The sequence below is a fragment of the Rutilus rutilus genome, assembly GCF_951802725.1.
Source record: "Rutilus rutilus genome assembly, chromosome: 17".
Taxonomy (NCBI): Eukaryota; Metazoa; Chordata; class Actinopteri; order Cypriniformes; family Leuciscidae; genus Rutilus; species Rutilus rutilus.
Window position 1 is genome coordinate 32,481,424 of NC_140230.1, and position 23,782 is coordinate 32,505,205.

At 37.2% G+C, this 23,782-nt stretch overlaps 1 protein-coding gene across 2 annotated transcripts in view; it reads left to right on the forward strand.

Annotated features, from left to right (window-relative positions):
- Window positions 1-23,782, forward strand: part of thsd7ab (thrombospondin, type I, domain containing 7Ab) — a 117,021-nt gene that overhangs the window by 22,297 nt on the left and 70,942 nt on the right. For both annotated transcript variants that reach the window (XM_084435529.1, XM_084435530.1), the window contains exon 2: window positions 18,658-19,519. In XM_084435529.1, the coding sequence (XP_084291655.1) occupies window positions 18,658-19,519 (862 nt within the window). The remainder of the gene's footprint in view (window positions 1-18,657; window positions 19,520-23,782) is intronic.

Consider the following 23,782-nt stretch of genomic DNA (forward strand, 5'->3'; position numbering starts at 1 on the left):
ACTGGATTCCCACAATGCATTGCTATATACTGTGCATTGCCTTGCCTTCTTTTGAAGAACAGAACACATTATCCAACAACAAATAATTTAAACAGTTGCTTTCGAGATGACAACTTCACGTCCTCGGACTGGGAATAGTGCATTTCTTTGGCAACACCGTCAACGCATAAATGAATCTGCAGCGGTCACAGGTTGCGAAGAAGGAGCTCTCCCAGCTTACAAGATGTAATCACAAGCTCTACAAGGACGTGAACGCTTTTTACAAGTTGAAATCTCGTAATTACGGTAATCGCGACACGGCGAGAACGCACAAGTAGTGTGCATCATTGTTGATTTTTGCATTTTAAATCCATTTTTGTGTAAAAATACCTTAATTCGGCCAATCAAATGATGAATCAAAAACTGCAAATGGAAGGTTAAGTTTATTGCATTGCATCATGGGATTCTACACAATGTGCTCTGTTGTGCGCTGCATTTTATTTATTTTTTTGCTAAGAAAAGTAGTAGATCATTCAGTAGATGCAAACAGACATTTGTGAACCATGCACTGTATAGGCTACTGCAGAAGAAATATGAGTACTATTATGGCAGCCATTTTTCATAAAATTGGATTAAAATGCCAAATAACCGCATGCAAGTTGTCTCGCATATAAATACAATGTAGTGAGGCAAGCAATGTAGCATATAGTGTTTTATACATTTATTATTCCATACTGCATATAGTTTCATAAATATAATTTTTTAAATAATTGACAGGATAAATTAAGCACAATGCTAGTACTTCATGATTAACATAATATTCTAATTAGAATAAAAGAAAATGCATTCAAAGAACGTTTTTCTTCAAAGCAAGTGTGACTAATGATTGCACCAATGCGAGAAGACGTGGTCTGTATATCGGCATGAATTTATAAACAGTTGTCTTAGTATGTGAATCATGCACCGTATGGCATTCACTGATATAATCATATTCACACAGTTAGTGGGCCAATCTGATGTGATGTGGGATTTTGTTTTTTAATATTGTGTAGATGTAAACGTAAAGTCACAGACTGAAATGCATGACCTTTAAATGTGTTGCTCAAAGGCACAAAGTGTCTTCAGTAATCCCTGTGAGCCTCTATTACTGCCGGTGCGATTGTCTCTGTTAGAGTGGGAAAGCTTGGGAAATGTTGCCTTATCTCACAGACGCGGCTGATGAGCGACTAATCCTTAAATTACTGTAATTTACCTTATAATTTAGACTATTTGAAGTGATAAAAGTAAAATCTTTCACACAGATACATTTTTGCAAAGCTATTTAGACTTTTCAGTCTAATATGGAGTGTTTTGTCTTTGTGTGTCATTGTATGAATTATTCAAAAATTCAATAATGAGTCAATATGTCATCAATCCTTCTAAAATATGTTTTTGATTCACTTTGGTAAGCCTATTATCAGTGGCGCCAGAGGGGGACAGTAAAAATACTAGGGTGGCGCACTATAAAACAAACGTTGAAAAAAAAGTGGTAACCTGCATTTGTAGTCTATTTCTACTTTATGGCTGTTTCTCAATTCCAAGAACGCAGAGAACGGACTTGTGTTCTCGTGGAGACCGGTCTTGCCAAGCTTCCTTGGAAGAACGAACTCGGAACCGGCCGCAATGACTTCTGGGACACCAGGCGAGTACTAGCTCAAGTCTGCATTCGATGCATCCTCGGTATCAAGAACACATCCGGGTTCTTTCATGCGTCCTCTGTACTTGCGTTCTTGAGAATTGGGTCTGAACTTCGACGGTTAATGATGACGTAAAACGAGAACACAAGGACGCAAGATCGCTGAAGAACGCATATTGAGAAACACCCTATCTAACCCACACAATTCAATTAATTTCTTTGATGTAATTTGCCAGGTTGATATGCAGATTACATTTTTGACTTGCATGGAACCTGTTAGTTTAGACGTTCTTAAATAAAGCACATTTGTTTAGGAATGAACTGTAAAAAGATATGCACGGTTTCCTGTGATTGTAATTCCTGCGTGAATACATTTATAGGCTACTAGTGATGCAACGAAATGAAAATTCAGGATGCACGCGGCTGAAAACCGAAAATGAAAAAAAAAAAAGAGTTTATTTAATAATCAACTAATTAATACAATTTATTTAATAATCAACTCTCAAATAATACTGAGTTGTAAAAACATTTAAATTACACATAAGGACGTTTTTATGCCAACTTTTTAATCGTACTTATCGTAGAATTATGTTTCTACTCCAATTGTTTGGTGAAATATATAAACAATGGCAGTAATAGCCTATAATATGTAATCTGATGCACATAATTGTCAAAATGCTCCTCTTTAGAGTTATTTTTATTTTATTTTTAACTAACGAGTTATGGTCATTTAATAGCTTTCCTGATGTGACATTAAATGACATTGTTTACTAGCTGTTTTTTGACATTTTTCCGCGTTTGAAACCCTGATTGAGCGAGATGATACATTTGATTTCAGTAAATTGTACTGTATCTTTCAACATAATTATACCTTCTGATGTTTATTCGTGCTTATTTCGTGCTATAACTAGTAAATAGGAAGATATGTTCACGTGCCGCTTGAACCGAGCATCCAAAAACACATTTATGGTTTGAATTTCCTGATACAATCAACAGAATTTGAAAGCGGAGACATTGTTTCACATTAAAAGTTATTGGATATCAGGTGCTACAAATAATGTTTAGTGAAGTTTTGCTCACGCATCAACTGAAAATAGACAGATTTCGGAGTTAGAGAGAGTTAAGCACTTTGGGATGACCTGGTAAGACTAAAACTACAAAATTCATCTCTTTTACAAGGGAAACAAACATAGTGTAACACATACAGTCTTACTTCCGTCTCAAGTTCAAAGCGATCCTCAAACGAACCCTGAAGGACAATTAAAAAGTGGGTATACACGAGTAAAGTGGAGGCGGAGTCTGAGAAGGAAATCCTCAAAAAAATGTTCGTTGATGTTGAAACAAAACAAAACAAGCCCTGGAAATTGATAAAAGAACACATATAACACACTTAATATTTAATGGTATAAGAATCCAGATTTTTTTAAAGCAAAGAAGGGACGAGTCAACATTATTAACATTATGCTGCAAATGCAGTCTACTGAGCTTGACTTGTATTAAACCCAGAATATTCCTTAAATATACTGTGATCCCAAAAAAGAATTTGGAAATCATTAATAAGCAGCCCAGAAATATATCCATGTGCTGTTTTTACAGCAACGCTGCATATTAAATTGCCCCACAACCTATAAGTCGCACTTCAAACTTCAACTTATTAAAGTTGCAAGTGCCATTTATTTTAAAGAAAGGCAGCACAAGCACACTTTTCAAGAAAGCCACTTCACAAAATCTTTTTTTTTTTTTTTTGGGTCACTGTGTAAGATTCACATTTCAGGGCTGGTTTATGAATGATCTTCCCCTGAAATGTCATGTCACATCCGCAATGAAAATCAAACAGTGGCTGATGTGAAGTGTCAGTCGATCAGAGAAGTTCAGCCTGCAGCTGTGATTGTTTCGGTCTAATCGGATGCGATCGGCCCCTCCATCTTGACCCACATTGCGCCTCTGGCTTTATGTCCCAACGGTGTGGGAACGCCACACCAGTCCTGGGGTATTTCTCGACTTACATCCATTCTCACATCCCTGTCGGTGGTTGTGCATTGCAGCCGAGCAGATTTCCCCGCTGGCCTGAAGACTGCAGCACAAACCCTGCGAGTCTCATTCTTAGTCAGCAGTGCCCTATTTACAGGCACTCACTATGGTTGTGTATTTTTCTCGGTTATTGCGGTGTGCTGTAAAGTTACAGAAAAAAAGGAGGATTGAGAATATTTGCAAATGCCAAGGAATATATTAGACTTAAATTACTGAGGTACGTTTTATTGCTCTGTAATAAAAATGGCAGCATTATATACAAGATTATTTGCAAATGCCAGGGTGTGTGCGTATATGTGTGTACATATATTGAAACTAAGTCAACGATGTGTTTATATTGAGAAAGACATTGTTAGATTTTGCTGTATTTGGCTGAGCAGTTGTTTGGGTGGCTTGCTAATGTATTAGATTTTATCTTATACATAAAATAAGTATTCTTGACCAGAGTTCTTGTGGGAAGAAGAATTTATTGAAGGTAGTTGTGTTGCACAGTTCTTCAACAGAGATGCTAGTGTTTCAGCCTTCAAAGAATCCTGTCTGTGGGATAGAACTTTATAACAGAGTACAGAACTGCTAGGACCTCATATAGGGTCCTCAATACACAAGATTAGCCACTTTTCCACTGTCGGGTGACTCAGCCAGGGCTAACAACATGCCGGCCGGCCGGGGCCAATAACCTCGGACCTCAAGCACCGAGGCCAAAATCAAGTTGCGTTTCTTTCCACTGTTGGGCCAGTTGGGCGTCACATGACCCCACCATTTCACCAGCTGACTGAAAACTAGCTAGATCGCAAAATGAGCATTGAGCATGACAGTAGTGAACGTTTACTTAAAGACTTAAAGGCACACTATGTAAGAATTTTGGATCAAAATATCCAAAAACCACGAGAACAATATTATATATTTTGTTGATTTGTGTACTCATATTATCCCAAATGTTTGTAAGTATGTTTAAATACAGAAAAATAAGCAGTTTTAACCAGGACATGGACCATGTCCGTGCATCGCCCATCAATGACATCATACCTGCGTTACCCTTGATTTCCCTTGTTTTATTTTGTAGAAACCATGGAAACGCCAAAGACGCTTTAATATATTCGATCTAGCTCAATGCAGTGTGCAACAAGTGTCTCGTATAGACCCCTTTACAGTTGGTAAACATGGTGACGTTTTTTGTGGGCGGAGCTTAGGTGGTGGTAGAACGATCCCTCTGGCCACTAAAGTTAGTTTGCCAGTTTTGTTAGCTTGTTGTTTAATAATGACTGGAGAAAATCTGATTTTATCTTAATGTGCAAGGTCACTCACTGTCCAGGAACGCGATTGTTATTTGCAAAAGTTATTTTAACGTTAAGTATTTTGACCCGTACGCGCTCAGGCCTAGTCCACACGGACACGGGTATTTTTATAACCAGAGTTTTTCCTCCTGCGTTTAAAAAAAAAATCCCGTCCACACATGCTCGGTTTAAAAGAAATCTCCGCCTACATGAAAACGCAAAAACACGCTATCAAGCGCTGTCAAGAGCATGCCACACCAGCAGGCGGCGATATAACCCTAATCGTAAAGCCACGTTGGCCAATCAGAACCCTGAATCAGAAGCAAAAACCCCGGTTTTACGGTCTACACGACAACACTGCAACCTGCGTTTCTGAAAATCCTCACCCTGGCAGGGGTTTTCAAAAATGTTCGGTTTCAGTGACCTGATACTGCGTTTCCGTGTGGACGAACGGCCGAACCGCGTAAAAAAAGTCACGGTTATAAAAATACTCGTGTCCGTGTGGACATGGTCTCAGTCTTAATGTTAACGCTACCTTGAGTGGCCTGACTTCTACACCTACCTGATAGAGAAACTGAGCGTAAAGAGAAACTGATGGCATATAAATCTTTAGATGCCTATACTGTCATCAAGCTACGCCTTTGTTTTGAATAAATGACCCCTAGTGGCGAAAATAAATTACATAATGTGCCTTTTAAATTTTCAGGATCGATATTTGACCAATGTTTTACAATAAAAAATGTTACAGTGACAGTAATTTATTAATTTGTGTCAGGAGTGGACATCAGTCATGCTGAATCAAACTGATATTTAGGCTACCATTTAACCCAAAAAGGGAACCCATACCTATTCAGTTGCACCTGCTTCCATTTATTTGCTATCACATTTATAATATATCATGTTTACATCACATTTCTTTAGAAAGAGTGAGAATTTATTTTCAATTTCCACAAAATGTGGATCTGAGGAAGTTTGAGTGATCTCTCCCATCTCACTACTGTTATCCTTTCAGCCAGAGCAACAGAGGGAGCTCGAGGCTCGGAGTTATGAGTTATAAAAAATAACTGGATTGCATGGTATTTATGACATTATATGCAGATGCATTAGACAGTATCAACAAAGGCATAAGGAAGAGACAGATAAAACACGAAACCAAATAAATACACAATCATAATTATATATGATTTGTCTACGTTCTTCAAGTAGTCTCTGGTATTTTCCATAAACATATGTGTATTATTATCACATTAGTTAGCATAAGTAGCCTTAAGCATCACATAGAAATGATTATTTTCAAATTTCTGTCTCATATGGTGATCAGAATCCCCATCAGATCGCAAGGAAGTTATTTCAAATGCTCGCTGGTGTCTGAAAGTGAGTTTTGAGATTTTATATTTAATTTCATTTGAAGTAATGAAAATTTCGTTTTTTTTATGGTTGCATTGTGTTATGATTGGCGGTCTAAAACATTTCAGAATGCAGTGAAGTATGATATGTAAGAGTGTGTTTCGGGCCTGTTGTAAGCTGTATGTACTGTAGACCCCTCTGACCTAGTGTTTATGTCAGCTCTAATCAGCTTTGAGTCATAAGCCATCGTCCTGCGTGACCTTTGATTAGGTGTTGTTAGACCTCAGCATTTGAGCATTATGCTGGAACCTCAGGAGTTTTAATGTCTGTCAGATACGCTCTGTAACTACACTAAATTTGCCCGAAAAATATACCTGCTCTGTGTGTTTGGTGCGTTATGGGTGTCCTTAAGAAGTCCATTGTAATGTCTCCTGAGGAAATTCTCTCTTCTTATTTAGGCAAAGCTGCTTCTACCAGCTGTCATGGGGTCTTTGAGGTAAATAACCTGAGCAGACAGGAGACCTGCATATGCTTGATTGCTTTATCCTTGCTTTAACCCCTTAAAGGCACACCGGGCTCAGGTAAATCAGGCTAGCAGGTGAAATGGCTGGTTTTAATCTTTATAACCGGTGCTGGAGAACAGGTAGCTGCCGGTGATCTAATGTGTGTTTTATGTCAAGTGTTGAATCAGATTTCGGTTTTCTCTTGAGCTTTAAGGTGAACCTCTTGCGTCACCAAATGGAATTGGAAAAATAATGACATTTTCAAATGGGTCTCTTGAACAAACTCACTCCATTAGTTGAGCGAGTGTTGGTGTGTCAGGATAGAACTAAAGCCTCGGTCTTGTCACAAATATGTTCTGGTTGCGTGATTTCCCCCAGTACAACTTGTTCTGTTTAGTTGTTCCTGTCATGTCTGTATGAGTTCTCATTGGTTGCAATGGTTTCTGATTAGTTAATCTTTATTCAACAGTTCCTGTTTAGTGTCCTCATATGTGTATTTATACTCCTTGTTCTGTTCAGTCCTTGTCGGTTAATGTTTGTGAACGTGCCGTGTCGAGTTCACAATACTGTGACAAGTCTTTACACTTTTTGGGGAAATTAATAGTTGTCTCAGTCTGGATATTATACTAGGATAGCATAGTGTAGTGTAACTTTGAAAAAAAAAAATATATATATATTATCAAGATACATTTTATGGGATGGATGATAAATCAGTACAATATGTGACCCTGGACCACAAAACTAGTCACATGGGTACATTTATTTAAATTGAGATTTATACATAATCTGAAAGCTGAACAAATACACTTTACATTGATGTATGGTTTGTTATAATAGGACAATATTTGGCTGAGATACAACTATTTGAACATCTGGAATCTGAGGGTGCAAAAAAATTGAAACATTGAGAAAATCTCCTTTAAAGTTGTCCATTTATGTTTGTGGTTGTGCTGCATTCACTCACAAAAATAAATGTTTTATATATTCACAGTAGGAAATTTGCAAAATATCTTCATGGAACCTGATCTTTACTTAATATCCTAATGAATTTTGGCATAAAAGAAAAATCGATCATTTTGACCCATACAATGAGCTGGCTATTGCTATTGCAATAGTGTTGGCTATTGCCACAAATATACCCGTGCGACTTGTGACTGGTTTTGTGATCCAGGGTCACATATTAGTTATCAGCAATATTTTATTTTTAGTTTATTCTCTTGAATTTATTAGTATGAGTATATGCACTGACTTTTATTTCTGTGAATTTTTACATGTGGTTTACTCCTACGGTCTTTAAGGGTAATCTCTAACGAAACAAATAATTTTAATTATAATGTGAGGCTAAAATGCACTAATTCCATAATTTAAAATGAGTACTTAAGTATAAAATGTAAAAACAATTGTTCCAGCTATATTAAGTAAATCATTTTTGAGGTTAGAGTTCGGTCTTTCTGAATGCAGGGTTCCAAGTTAGTTTTCTAAAAAATATATAATTAGGATTTTTTTATTTATTAATTTATCGTACAAGCAAAGTGTTTTCAGGGCAAAGTTAAGTGATCATTTAGTGATTGTCGAACAAGACTGAATGAATTCAAGGTGCACATTTTCATAATGCAAAACTGTATGTCTTTACCATGAACGAGTCTCTTTTGAACTTCACTAAAAGAATGTGTGTGTGCCATTCAAACCAGCAACAGATAAGGAACAAACAATAATCTAAATCAGATTGTACTTCACTCTTTGGTGAATAGTGCCATTTTTGAACAAACCACGATTATAGTATCAGACCGACGTGTCTAAAGCGTTTCAGGTTTCTTCTCATTATGCAAGCGCATGCTATCTATTTTTTCATGACAACCAACAAACAAACAAAAAACGACATAATGCTGAAAATATTGCTGTATGAACTATGTATGCAAAATAGGGTCTGAAAAATATACAGAGAGGTTTGGATATTTGATTCTGGAAAAGTATGGAATTTTGAAATGGAAAATGTGTAGGAACCCTGTGAATGTTTCATCAGCACTCACAGCCATTCATGCACAGCGGCCGATGACGTTTCTGCCATCTTGTCCTTGTATAGCTGCAGGTTTCTCTTTTATATAGACGCAACATTCTCCCCCATGACCATCTCCTCACCATTTATGACCCAAAGCCACTCACGGTCCAGACCCCAGACTCAATGTCTTTTATCTAAAGGGCACATTGGTCGAGTCTGGCTCTTCTGTGGCTTCAAAACCTCTTTTCTCTTCCCAGCCGCCTCAAGGGAGGTTTTCATGAAGGTGGCATGTCAGATCGGCATCAACAAAGCGCTTGCACAGGCTCCGTATTAATATCTACAGCTGTACGGAGGGGCGCGTGGTCCTGCTGTGACATCTCATATCTGCCTGTGGGGAAAATAAAGAAAAACAGCATTTAAAATGTTTATGCCTGAAACGAATTAAACTCTAATATTCGTTTTTGCTTTATTGTGAGATTTTTCCACAAGCTGTGATTTATGTTCTCAACATGGGTCATGCTTCAATTGCACTGCTTGCGTTCCTCCATATTGATCTACAGCCTCAAGAACAGAGGGTCGCTTTGATGTTGTTTTAATGTCTCTTGTTACTGAACATTTCTACTCATCAAAGAGCAAATGTGAGGTAGATTTTCACCTGCTGAGTATGGATTCATAGCCATGCTGAATAAATACATTTTCCTCAGAGAGCTTCGACAGAGCCTGAAGGAACTGATCTCCTCTCTGCCCATTTTACCACATCGACATGATATACTTCCTTCATCCTCTTTCTCCGTTTGTCATTTCCGTTCAAGGCTGCAGCTAAGTGAATTATGAAAGAAATGAGATGTTTCTCAGGACCGGACGCTACCCTAACGCTAATCTTTTGACTTGAAACATAAAGTCTAGTCCACTTCACAGCTTTATTCTGGACTTTATAACACTCAATTGCGAGTTTATATCACACAATTCTGAGCAAAAAAGTCCGAATTGTGAGATTACCTTTTTTATTTTTTATTCAGCGGCGGAAACAAGCTTCCATACAATACAGTACAGTATATGAAAATGTGTAGCTGTTTTATACTGTAGCAAATGTTTGAAAGCCCTTGTTTATTGCACCTGAAGGACTTTGTTCAGAGTAGTGAAATTCTGTTATGATGTTCTCCCATGGAGCGCTCTTCCTGGGAACTCACTTTACAACCCTACCGAGTGCAGAAACTAAATGTTACACGCTGACCTTTTGATATTTCACTGCTGAAGTGCCGATCAGGAAATATTGGATGTGAAAGTGTGAAAAAATACAAACTTTTAATGCAAATGATCAACCTTACCCTTGAGCTTTTTCTGCGGGATTTTCCCCTTTCTTTTTCTGTGAGTGTTTTTATGGATTTTTAGAGCTGAAAAAATGGTCACAGTGTAAAATTTAATGGGAACACAGCTTCCTACACTCTTAAAAATAAATGTTCTAAAAGGGGGTTTTCATAGCAATTCAATGGATAAAAAAAATAGTTTTTATGTTCCCCAATCAACCTTTCAGTGAATAGTTCTTAAAATAATTTTTTGATTTTTTAGTGTGAAGAAGATTTTAATAATCTAAAGAAGCTTTTCCTAGACACTTTTGTGCATTGGAAAGGTTCCATGGATGTTAAATCATGAATGTCAATAAAGAACTTTTATTTTTAAGAGTTGAGTGATGCAGAAACTTTCATGTGACTAATTTTTCAGACCTCTCTGAAAACATAAATGAGCGTATTTTATGTTTAATGCAGTAATGAGATGGACGGGCGAGATGTGACACAACAGAAGTACGAAATGTGGCTAGTTAGGACAAAAACTCTTGAACATGGAAGACTGGAAGAGAGGTTTCATGGCTTGTCGCATCATGTGTGAGTTAGCCTTTGGAGCCTTTGGTGCATCACTATCTGACTATTATGGTGGAAATTAACTCTGAAATCTGCAAAAGCAGATATGTTGAAAGGCTGAAGGCACACGGATGACTGGATTTATCTTCAGAGCGTCCTAAGAAGTTCACAGTTTGCTTATGAATTTAATGGTCTTTGCCTGGGGTCAGTTTTCTCGCATTTGATTGACTCACTTCTGAAGCTGACTGGAATAGGGAAGAATAAACGTATGTATCTTTTTCATTTCGACATGCAAAAAGCAGCTGATCTGGGAATATATTCATGTAAAGTGATTTGAAAGACTTTATCAGAAGGGTCTAGTGCAAGTGCAGTGCATTATACAAATCAAGTGGGATTTTTACATTTTGATGAAGGATGCTCATCTTTAACATTAATCTCATGCTATTTTATGAGTATCTTTGAAATAGCGGTTCGTTGCAATGAAACACACGCTGTCTTTTTTAATCCATCAAACAAAAGCATCACATCACAGGGCTGTTAATGAAGCCCTGTTCTTATTCAACAGACTGATCAGAGATTCAGAAGATTTCATGAAGTTCTCAGTTATGTGGCTCATGTATGCATTAACTTTATCACAGATTTCTATCTATATGTCTGTCTGTCTGTCTATGAGAAACATACAAGGATTACTAGGGTCATTAAAAAAGTCTGCTTTTGCTCTAAATTTCATCGCTTTGTTGAGATATTAAAGAGTTCATTTGGATTTTTTGTCTCCACTTCTGCAGTAGATAATCAACCAGACGTGCTTGTGGCATCTAACAGCTCTTGGTTTCCGAAATTGCTGAAATTGTTGAGCCGTTAATTGTATTAATGGTGCTTCGAGTGATTTTAACCATTTCACACTCTTCAAAACCCAGTCCTCCAAACCCAGTGACTGGCAGAGAGTGTTTCTGATTGGCTAAAAAAGAGCAAGTCTCTTTTCTGTGCCTTTGCAGCGCCAAAATAAAACTAGGTTATTTAGTTGTTTTTAACAATATCTAACCTATCTTATCAGATGCATGTTATTACTGGTAAAACAGTGATGTATTTCAACCAAATATTTCTCTTTATGAACTGAGACAGTGGACTTGTTTGACTGACAGTCTGAATTGTCTGCACTCTGTTTCTCACACACCTGTCAGACACTGATGGACCAGCACTTTGTCAGCCAGAATTACCTTTTATCATGACAGCTGGCGTCTCCTTTGAGCACAGGAGATAATGATGTGTGAGATACTGATCAATCCTGACCTGCTGCAGGCCTGACCCTCTCGCATGGGGAGATAGAAGTATGACCAAAATATTACATCATGCTAATGGTATATATAGAAAATTGATTTTTGTTTTTTGTAAATTTAAAGGAAAAAAATGAAGAGTTCAGATGCAAGAGCCTCTAAGTGTCATCTGAAATGTTCTTCTAGAATGATAAGAAATGATAAGCAATTTCACTTAAATGGCAATGAAAATAACCTATTCATAGTCATTTAAGTGAAATTACTGAACTGAAATATACAAGCTTGATAAAAATGATCATTCTAGAGGAAAATTTCAGAGGCTTTTGCATCTGAACTCTTCAGATATTTAGAATTTAATTCAATTTTATTGATTTCCTTTATAGTAATGAACAATAACAATAATACAATTTCTGCCATCACCTTCATGTTGTTCCAAACCCGTAAGACCATCGTTCATCTTCGGAACACAAATGAAGATATTTTTGATGAAATCCGAGACAAAAAGTGTTCTTGTCACTTTATGACATTACATTTGAACCAGTGTAGTCACATTGACTATATAATACTATATATGAGCCATAAAAGCCTAATGTATCAAATATGATACTCAAAAATTGTATAATAATAATATTTTAAATATATTTTGTCTCGTTCAATAAAAAGGTTCAATAAACTTTCCCAGTTTAAAGGGGTGGTATAATGCTCTTTTCACAAGATGTAAAATAAGTCTTTGATGACCCCAGAGTGTGTATGTGAAGCTTTAACTCAAAATACCCCACAGATACTTGAATACAGCATGTTAAAGTTGTCACTTTTTGAGGGTGAGCAAAAACGCACCGTTTTTGTGTCTGTTCCTTTAAATGCAAATGAGCTTCTGCTCCCAGCACAAAGGGCGGAGCTTCAAGAGCTTGTGTCCTTTTCTCGCACAGACATGCACTGAAAATTTTAGCCTTTATGTTCAAACCGAAGTCAGAAAGATGGAGAGACTCAAGAAGAAGTGTTAGACATGTAGACAACATTTCTGAATGGTTAGTTGGTGAATTTATGTAGCTTATGGGTAGTTATCTTCTAGTCATTGATTAGCATTATTCTGTCTTGATAATCTATAAACCGCGTTCCCAGGGGTGGGTTTATGTAAATTTTAGGGTTAGTGATGTCACTTAACCGGGAGGAATGTCATGTAGTCGCTACCAGCCGTTTGTTGTAGTCCTTAAAGGGATACTCCACTTTAAAATGAAAAATCTGTCATCATATACTCACCCTCATGTTGTTTCAAACCTGTATGAATTTCTTTCTTCTGCTGAACAGAAATGAAGATATTTAGAAGAATGTCAGTAACCAGACAGTTTCTGGTCTCATTGACTTCCATAGTAGGAAAAAATATACTATGGAAGTCAATGAGACCACAGACTGGTTACTGACATTCTTCTAAATATTTTTTTTTTTTTTTACAGGGTTAAAGGTGTTTTAAATTATTCCAGACAAATGTTCAGCAGACTATTGATTTACGACTGCGTTCTTTTTTTTAGGCCAATTGTACTCCTTTTCCTTCCCAACTTTTTTAATTTGTGGAGTCTAGATCTGTCACATAGAAGGGTGTAGTTTCGCAAGACACCAATTTCAGGTAGAACAAACATTTTATGCATGCTTTTTTTTTTTTTTTTTTTTGCTTACTGCACCTTTAATTTTTGCTTATTCAGAGAGCTTTTCATGTCACACCTCTTCACGTACACAGACCACCGGTCTCGAAATCCCCTTGATAAACCTGTGGTGGGGTTGAAAAACATAAAAGAGAAATCTTTTGTTGTTTTCGGGGAAACAATTGTGTAGGGATTGTGTTTATTCTTGTTTTTCCCAAAGACGATTAGCCTTAGGAAGCCACAGCAGTTCTGCTCCCTACCACCATTGGAGGAACCACATCAGGCGGCCATTAAGTCTGTGACATAAATGGAGAAATGTTTGCTGTGATATCTCCCCCTGTAGCTTTATGAACGGTGTTTGCTGGTATATTTGCAATAAATTATAAAAGATGTTCATTTGGACTTTGCATAGGTGTTCATTTGGACTCTGCATCCACTGTAGTTATCTAGTGAGCTACCTTGCTGTTTAGCGCCTACTTAGACTGCTGCCTTCTGGCAATGTGACAATTGGAGTGAAACCGCAAAGTAACCAATTTGAAACGCTTTACACGAGTAGAGAAACTTCAGACGCAGTACAAGTACTCCGAGAAACTCATCTCGCAGTAGATTACAAGACAAAAGTAACTGCACAATTTTCTTCATCATGATCCAACTGGTAACTGGAGCTCTTTTTTTTAGATGTTATTGTTAATTTCTCTCTATATGGAAAACAATAAGTAGGTTTTTTTAACCACCAGAACCATGTTGTGCTCTAGTCCCACATATTGAATAAAATATTAAATTATTTATTACATTGAACTGTTTTCAGTATTTCAGTGTTAAATGCATTTCTATTGACTCCGTCCAACACATTAAATGATTTCATGGTCTTTTTGAAATGCATTCTGGGATGAAATTACCCTTAAATCAAGATCAAAAGAAAGAGATAAAGAAAAAGATCAGATCAAGGTGTCTTTGAAGGCAACAAATTTGTTGCTTATAGTGCTCTTATAATGCCAGTAGCCTACTATCTATATAGGAAACTCACTAGGCTTTGAGAAAAGCTGTTGTGTTTTAGTATTATTTATATACAGCACTATTATAGTATTTATTAATATTTTCAGATAATAATATGAATAAACAATATGATAAAAAAAAATTTTTTGATTTTAATTTGATAATATTATAATATTACTATAATATTAAAAATAATACTTTTAAATTTTCATTTTCATTTAACTTTAATTTTTTGAAGTTTAAGTTTTAGTAATTTTTTTATAGCTACTTTTATCATTATTAGTTTTCTTATTTTATTTTATTTTATTTTATTTTAGCTTTATTTCTTTTTAATAGTTTTAGTTAACATAACAGCTCTGTTTTGATGTTCTCCTTGCCTTTCAAATCCATAATGAAATGTTATTAGGGGTGTTTGTGAAGCCAGTCTTTTTTCATGTATTATTTGTTGCAGTGGAAACCAGTGATGCTGTCAAATTGCATTGCAGGGAGGTGTGCTATGCTACTTTAAAGGTGCTCTAAGCGATGTCACGCGTTTTTTAGGATGAAATATTTTTTGTCACATCCAGCAAACATCTCCTCACTATCCGCTAGAGGCCTGTCCGCTGAACACACTGTAAAAAAAACGCGATCTCTGTACACTGCCCAGGCTCCACAAACGGCAACAAAAACAATCTGGCCCAGCCTTGGCCACGAAACATAACAAACAGTGTTTCAGCCAATAACCTACAAGAATGATTTGGGGGTGGGGGTTGGGGGGGTTAGTGCGCCTGCACATAAAGGGGGGTGTGGGGGGTGGAGGAGAGAGAAGCATGAAGAGGGAAGTTAGCTAGAGGAGAGATGTCCTAGACCACGACTAACGTTAGAATTACATTCTCTTGAATTTTGATATGGCCGACACACGACCAAAGAGACGGTGTTCCGATGAACAAATAGGAAAAAAGAGGGAAAAGGAGAAGGAACGCGCGAAGTCCTGAATTTACATCGGAAAAGCATTCGAAAGGTTGCGAGGACTCCGGAGACGGGATGAGGAGGGAGGGTCGAGCTATCCTCCGTTTTGTTTGACAATACTTCGAACGTCAACAAGAAGTAACGTCACCCAAGATCGCTTAGAGCACCTTTAATAATCATACTTACAAATTTGACCTGACAGCCAGAGCCAGGTGATAAAACTGGTAAAAAACAGATAATCAGAGACTTTGACTTGGGCTAGTACTGGCATAATTGGAAAATGTAAAAATCTTGTCGAATAGGCCTACTTTTCATACTGTGCTTTACAAAAGGTCCATTTCCCCTGCTCTTGTTGAACACGATGAGGCCATTTACAGCACGTTTACAGCAAAAACCCTCTCAGATGGATTAATATTGGGATTCATTACAGGGGCGACTATTTATCATGCAGGAGGTGCCGAATGTGAGATGGAAACTCAGTTATGGTGACACAGCTAATGTAATACAGTGAAAATTAATGGTAATAAAGCCTCATTTTCTAATATGGCTGTGAGATTGAGCCCTTGAAGCACAATCACGGTTCTTGTTGTCTTTATAGATCTCTATTTGTCATGCTGCTTTGCTGTCAGTGTTTGCTGAATTCTTGGTTTAAGCTGGGGCTTTTTTTTTTAAACCACTGATTCTCGAGACACGAGGCAAAACTGTTTAACTTCATTTGCTTTCATTCCATTTATTATCACCACAATAAAACTGGTAAAACTGTCATAAAAAAAGAAATGGGATTCTGAAAGCTTTTGCAGGGAAAATGAATTTAACTTTAAATGCACTGGGTTTGTTTTCAACTGTGGTTACCTTGATAAAATAAAGGGAATCCTGATAGACAAAGCTCCAGTTGTGATTAAAAGTAAGTGATTATTTAGAAACTCACTTTGATAGACTTACTTATTCTCACATCAAATCTTCAATTTTTTTTAATTAAGGTCCAACATTACCATATGTTATATAAAAAAGAAAAAGAAAAAAGAAAAGTTGAGCCTCAAATGTGAATTTTGAAGCTGCTGTGTGTTTAAAAAAATAGTTTGCTAACAAGTTGCAATATATGAACATAAAATATCAATTCAAAATATTTCCTTGATGCATAACCTTGTCATTGCCTGATGGTTAGCATTAATTCTTTAAGATCACATTCTGTTTAGTATGTTTGGTAACAATTCCGTCACTTTGTTGCATTTGTCGTTATCAAAAAATGAGAGCCCACAAGGCTCTCGCTGCTGCTTCTCTTCCCGTTCTCCATTTAGAGTTTGAAGTTCATTACCGCCATGCTGTCAGCGGTAGCAGCACGTACCGATTAACTCATTTTGACTTTCTAATTGCCTCACAGCCAAATAGTTTAATTAGGCCCACACTCGGATTATCACCTTAAGGATCAGTCAGGTACAAAAGTGAACCTATTCAAATTTAAAAGTGTGTAAACCTCCGTCCCAACACTTAGTGGGCCACTTTCCAGCAGCATCTGAACTCAGTTTGGCACCTCATGATACCAATGATTTGTAATGTTGCGCATAACGGCACCAACTCCCAAATAGCTCTTCACAGAGGAGTTTGCCGTTAGCATGACTGTGTAAAGTGGCAGTCTAATAAGCGTAAAAATAGGATCCATCTAATTTAATGTATACTTTTCTGTATTTAAACAGGTGTATTTAAATGAATAAATAAATAAAAATAGAAATAATCCTAAAAAAGAAATGTATCATGATTTCCACAAAAATATTAAGCAACTGTTTTCAACATTGAAAATAATCAGAAATGTTTCCTGAGCAGCAAATCAGCATATTAGAATGATTTCTGAAGGATCATGTGACACTGAAGACTGGAGTAATGATGCTGTAAAATAAGCTTTGCATCACAGGAATAAATTACATTTAAAAATATATATTCAAATAGAAAACAGTTCATTTGGATTGTAATAATATTTCAGAATATTACTGTTTTACTATGTATTTTTGATCTAATAAAACCTTGGTGAACATAAGAGACTTCTTTCAAAAACAAATCACAGAAATGACAATAAGATACATTTACAATAATGCAGAATATATCAAATCAACTTCACAGCGCATTATGGCATGATCTTCAAAACATCTTATGAGGCGGCATAATTATGTTGCATTTGCTTTTAGACTTTGCAGTAGGGAGACAGGGGATTGTTGCAACATGTCATTTTTCTCCAATCAGAAACAAGCTAGAGTGATGACACTCATACTGCACATGCACAGTTAGACCCTCCTCCCACCAAGAAGACAGTAGACATATTCAACATCTGCTGCTGCATTTATTAAACTATGTTTTGGCGGTATGAAAGTAAAATTTTTAAAATGTAAAGTACATTTCTTTTTTTTTCTTTTTTTGTCATACTGGCCTGACATTTTGTATGAATTAATCAAAACTTGCTTAGTTTGAATTATTGTTTTGTTGACTTCTAAGTGACATGGTTAGCATGTGTCAAAGTCAGTGTGTCTAGCAGGCATATGATGTTCTGTCATGGCTGATATGGGGACGGTTGCAACAAGTTATAAATTGCATGTTCAATAAAAGCTTGTTGCATTGCAAATAGTCTGACACTGAAATATGGAGAGATTGAATAGCATCTGTAACACCTGCACACTGAATCTATGTTCTACACATAAACTCAATAACTGTTATTTGATAAATATGAATAAATAAATATATTAATAGGCTACAATAATATTATTGTATAAATAAACAATACTATAATATTATAGTAGGCCTAAAACAGTTAATATTTTCAGAATTTTATGCTCATTGAGACAAAAGTTAATTAGTGAAATTTAAGGTATTTTTAACATGTTGCTGCAACCGTCCCATGGTTGTGTTGCAACTGTCCCCTGGGATGGGGTCAGTTGCAACATCTGGCTTCTTCCATTCAAATAAATACAGTGAACGTATGTCATATGTAATCATCTTTAAATGGTATGGGTAATTAGCAGACAGATGGAAGTTTAATACAAATTTGGTTGGTCTAGTCCAAATAGTATCTGAGTAACTGAGAGAAATGCAAAAAGTTTTGCAACTGTGCCCGGTCTCCCCTAATTGATGTGGTGTTTTCCTCAGGTCCATGGGGCAGGTGCATGGGCAGCGAGTGCGGGCCAGGAGGGAGTCAGAGTCGAGCGGTGTGGTGCGCTCATGTGGAAGGCTGGACGACTCTTCCCACAAACTGCCTTCAGTCCACACGACCAGCCAACCAGCAGAGCTGCTTCCGCGTGTGCGACTGGCACAAGGACCTGTACGACTGGCGGCGGGGCGCGTGGAACCAGTGCGTTCCCATATCGCTGCGGACTGGCCGCACAGGTGTTTGCTTGCAGGGCGAAGAGGGCATCCAGACGCGGGGGGTGAACTGTGCACTCAGGGCGGACGGCTCGGCGGCCGACGACTCCATCTGTGAGTACTTTGAGCCCAAACCCCGGCAGGAACAGGCCTGTCTCATTCCCTGCCCTCAAGACTGTGTGGTGACCGAGTTCACCCCCTGGACCACGTGCTCCAAGACCTGCGGGCTGGGCCTGCAGAACCGCGTCCGCTCCATAGTGGCGCCGCCGCTTTTCGGTGGGCTTTCTTGCCCCAATCTGACGGAGTTCCAGACGTGTGCGCCGAGGACCTGCGAGGGCAGAGAGACGGTGTTCAGTCTGAGAGTGGGCGGCTGGAGCGAGTGCAAACTGCCTTCTTTACCTCCACCACCACCTCTGACCCCGACCTCCTCCGCCGTCACCCCTGCTGCTCGCACCGTACGACAAGCCCGGCGGAGGAAAGGCAAAGAGAGGAAAGGAAACAGAGACCCGGAGATGCGCGAGCTTATCAAGAACAAAAGGAACCGCATCAGGCTGACTCGACTGGAGGATGACCTCTGGGATATCGAAGTAGGCTTCCAGTCTCGGCAAGTGGTTTGTGTACATCGAAACAGAAGTACGGTATCCCTCAGGTTAGTGACTTTTCCCATCAGAATTATTTTGACATGAATAAAAGTGAGGTTGTGAAGTATTGAAGTGCAATCCGTTCAGTAGCCTACCTTATAATCTTAAAATAACTGATTTACCAAGTAACTACTTCTTCTTCTTTTTTGACGCTTTGGTAAATAAGAGTTAAGTGAATGAAGACAGTGAACACAGTAAACTTAAATGCCTCATTTTTATTCATTGGTCAACAACTTTCTGATATTTTTGTCCTATTTATTGATAGGTTTAAAATGCAATTCGAACAATGAATGACAATGACTTTGGATGCTTTTTTTTTCTAAATAACTGCTTATTTTTATTTATATATTTTCAATTGATTCTTTCAGATTGTAAATAATTATATTGTGGTGTAACTCTTCAAAAAAAAAAAAAACGTAATGATTATTAATAAATTAATAAATTAATATTAAGAAATAATTAGACTACATTAATATAAATTTCATAAAATACATGCCATTTTTAATTTGTACAATGATTATTTTATGACGAGCATGTTTTTAATTTCTAAATTTTGATATTTTCTTTTCATTAGTTCAGGTTGTTAAACGTCTCATGATGGGACTTCCCCCAAAACCTAATGATGTTGAATTAATTAATTAATTAATATAATTGTTAATATGAATTATTTTAATACATTATTACAATTATTAATATTATTATTAATAATAATAATAACACTCATATGAATGTATTCAAAAATGCATACACCTTTTCTATGTTTGTAATTCCTTAATTATTATTTATTAATATTCCTTTAGATCTTTTATTTTCATTAGTTCATGTTGTAAAATGTGTTGTGGTGCAGCGCACAAATTTTTTTTTTATGAATGAATAAAGTTGATTATTAATTATTTTTAATTAATAAAAAATTTTAATTAACTAAAAATAATAATGAATTGATAATTATTGATGTGCACACTCAATAGTCACAGTCAAGTAGTCTAGTCTAGTCAAGTAATATTTCAAGAAAATATTACTTGATGGTTACACCACAATTCAGTTTTCCATTGAAACAGGCTTATATGCCATTGACCCTCACATAAATGTTCTCTATAATATATATATAATATAATATAATATGGTGTCTAATACAGGTGGTCAATTCTTATAAGACACTTATGTGCTTATATTATGCTTCTCATTCTACATATCCATTAATATTACACAAACACTGGTCATTTTAATGTCTGCGTTAAAAGGGAATCCGTTACCTATTACTTTCTCTTGAGCTGGATCTCTTTTGTTGTAGTGCTAATGGTTCTCAGGCTAATAGCGGTTAAATGAGTCCTAAAACGAGGGATTCCGGTGAGTGTGTGTGTGTGTGTGTGTGCTCTCCGTCAGCCGCCGACAGTAAGAGGATGACGGCTGCGTGACTCGTCTGGGTCTCCGCTGTGTTGTCAAAGCACTCCCACGCTTGATGTCTATTTTCAACTGTAGAAGTGACAACTGTATATTCCCCAGCAGCAGATTATGTGACACGCCAGGAGTCTGTGCCAGCACTTTCAACCGAGTATTAAATGTTCAAGAGTTTTGTAGTTATTTAAAAAGTTGTGGTGCAGCCTTATAGGTTGTGTATCTCGGGCGTACAGTGTTTGGCCTTTGATATTTGAAAGAAAAACATTCAGACTGTTCTAGCCTGAGGTTTCTCCAGGTAATGTTACGTTTACAGAAACAATTGAATGGCCAACATCAGGGATCATCACGCTTTTTCTATCGTTGGGCCAAAACTGTGGAATAGTCTTCCGGTTCCCTCAGATTAGTTTCAATTTAAATCCAAGTTAAGAAAAAGGATCTTTTTAGTCTGTGTGGTCATTCTTGAAATTAGTTTCATAAACTCGTGCAGATTTGGTAGCTAATGTTAGGCTAATGCTTTTGGTAGGAAATTGGAGATACACTTTCAAAAGTGTGCGGTTAGTATACGATTATAAATGTTTTTGGATGCCTCCAAGACTGCATTTAATTAAAAATACATTAAAACAATATTGTGAAACATAATTTAAATGAACTGGTTTCTATTTGAATATATTTTAAATGTAATTTATTCCTGTGATGCAAAGCAGAATTTTCAGCATCATTACCCCAGTCTTCAGTGTCACATGATCGTTCAGAAATCATTCTAATATGCTGATTTGTTGCTCAAGAAACATTTCTTATTATCATCAATGCTGCCTAATATTTTTGTGAAAACAGTGATGCATATTTTCAGGATTCTATTGATGAAGAATAGCATTTATTTGAAAAAAGAAATATTTTCTAACATTATAAATATCTTTAATGTCACTTTTTTCATCAGAATAATTCATCTTGAATAAAAGGATCAGTTTCTTTAAAACAAATCTTACTAACCCCGCACTTTTGAATGGCAGAGTATATATTTAAATGGAATCACACACACAAAAAAAATACTCCAGGAACATAAATATTAATCTTTGACTTGTTTCTTTTTGCTCCTGAAATATCAATACTTGTTTTGCTATAGTTCAAGAAAGTGGATGTTTTTCTGAAGCACCTGCTCTGTGATGATCACGAACAAACCAAACACACCGTTCTTATTCTGTTTCATCACTTTGCTCTTGTCAGTCTCTTTTGATCAACAGATCTTACTGTAATATCTAGCAAGATCTCATCTGTTGTACTAGTTCTTTATGTGTGTGACTTTACACAGACTCTGAAAGTGTCTTGCCTAAATGTTATGCATACATTCGCATTGTTCAATTTAGAATTTCCTGCTAATTTTATTTAGGATTTGATGGACTTCTTCATAATACTCCTGCTGCTGCACTGAGGTTCTCCTGAATTCCCACAATTGAGTTATTCTTGCATTAAAGGAGAAACATCATTCTCATTCTCATTTAAATGGAAATGTTGGTGTCCTCATTCCATCAACAAGCATAAACAAAAGCTCACCCAAATGTGCTACCCTGTGCTTAAAAACAATGAATGTTAGTAATATTGGGAAGTGCGGCAATGCGCATTTCAGCAGAACAACACAGTTTGATACCAATTTGACACTCAAGAAACTTCTTTGTTATCAGCTGGTTCCAATCACTGGCTGATTGCTAATACAAGATATGGTCATAATTTCATTCGCTTTTATAAGCAGCAGGTACTGTTCGTTCAAACAGCTTGATGTGTGCTGGTAACTACATTATTTAAGGCTATTTTCAATTTGTTAAGATATTGATTTTTTTTTTTAACTGTCCTGGTTCTGCTGCACTGCTGGTAAATAAATTAATCTTATTATGACCGCCGCTAGTGTAGCTAGTGAAAGCGGTCATATAGGGATTGTCAAAGTTTTTTTTTTTTTTTTTTTTGTCAATCTACTGAATTTTCCGTCAACGATACCAGGGACACCGAAACACCGGGGAACATGAAATTTGGTGAGCATGTAGCCCCACTAGACTTTTACGGAAAAATTTCGTTTGGTCCCCGGGGGCCACTCCCCCCCCGTGCTGGGCCCCCCCAAACCCAAAAAATGCAGTTTTCCCTAAATAACTACCTGAACCGTGGCACCGAGGATGAAGAAATTTGCAAAGTACGTTGGTCTTAAGGGCCCACATCAACCTAGCCCATAATCGATTGTCAAAGTTTTTTAGTTTTTTTTCCCCGTCAATCTACTGAATTTTCCGTCAACGATACCAGGGACACCGAAACACCGGGGAACATGAAATTTGGTGGGCATGTAGCCCCACTAGACTTTTACGGAAAAATTTCGTTTGGTCCCCGGGGGCCACTCCCCCCCCCCGCGCTGGGCCCCCCCAAACCCAAAAAATGCAGTTTTTCCTAAATAACTACTTGAACCGTGGAACCGAGGATGAAGAAATTTTTATGGTATGTTGGTCTTAAGGGCCCACATCAACCTAGCCCATAATCACTCATTTGTGATTTGCGCCCCTCCCATAAAAAATGAAAATGCAATATTATTCTGCTTTAATCGCCCCTATCTTCAGTTGAGATGTTCAGAACTGCACCATATTTCATGTGTATGATTAACTTGACATCCTCTGGGGGTATGCTAAGTTTCGTAGAATTTCATCCATGGGGGGGTATAAAATAAATTAATTTATGTGCACATTTAGTGACTGTACACTCATCGGCCTGTAGATGGTGCTGTTGAGCGAAGGGTTGCTGGTTTAGGATGATACTGTCACACACACACATGCAGGAATACAAACAAACGCAAGCATGCACACACACTGACATCCACACGCACAGACACACACCCATAC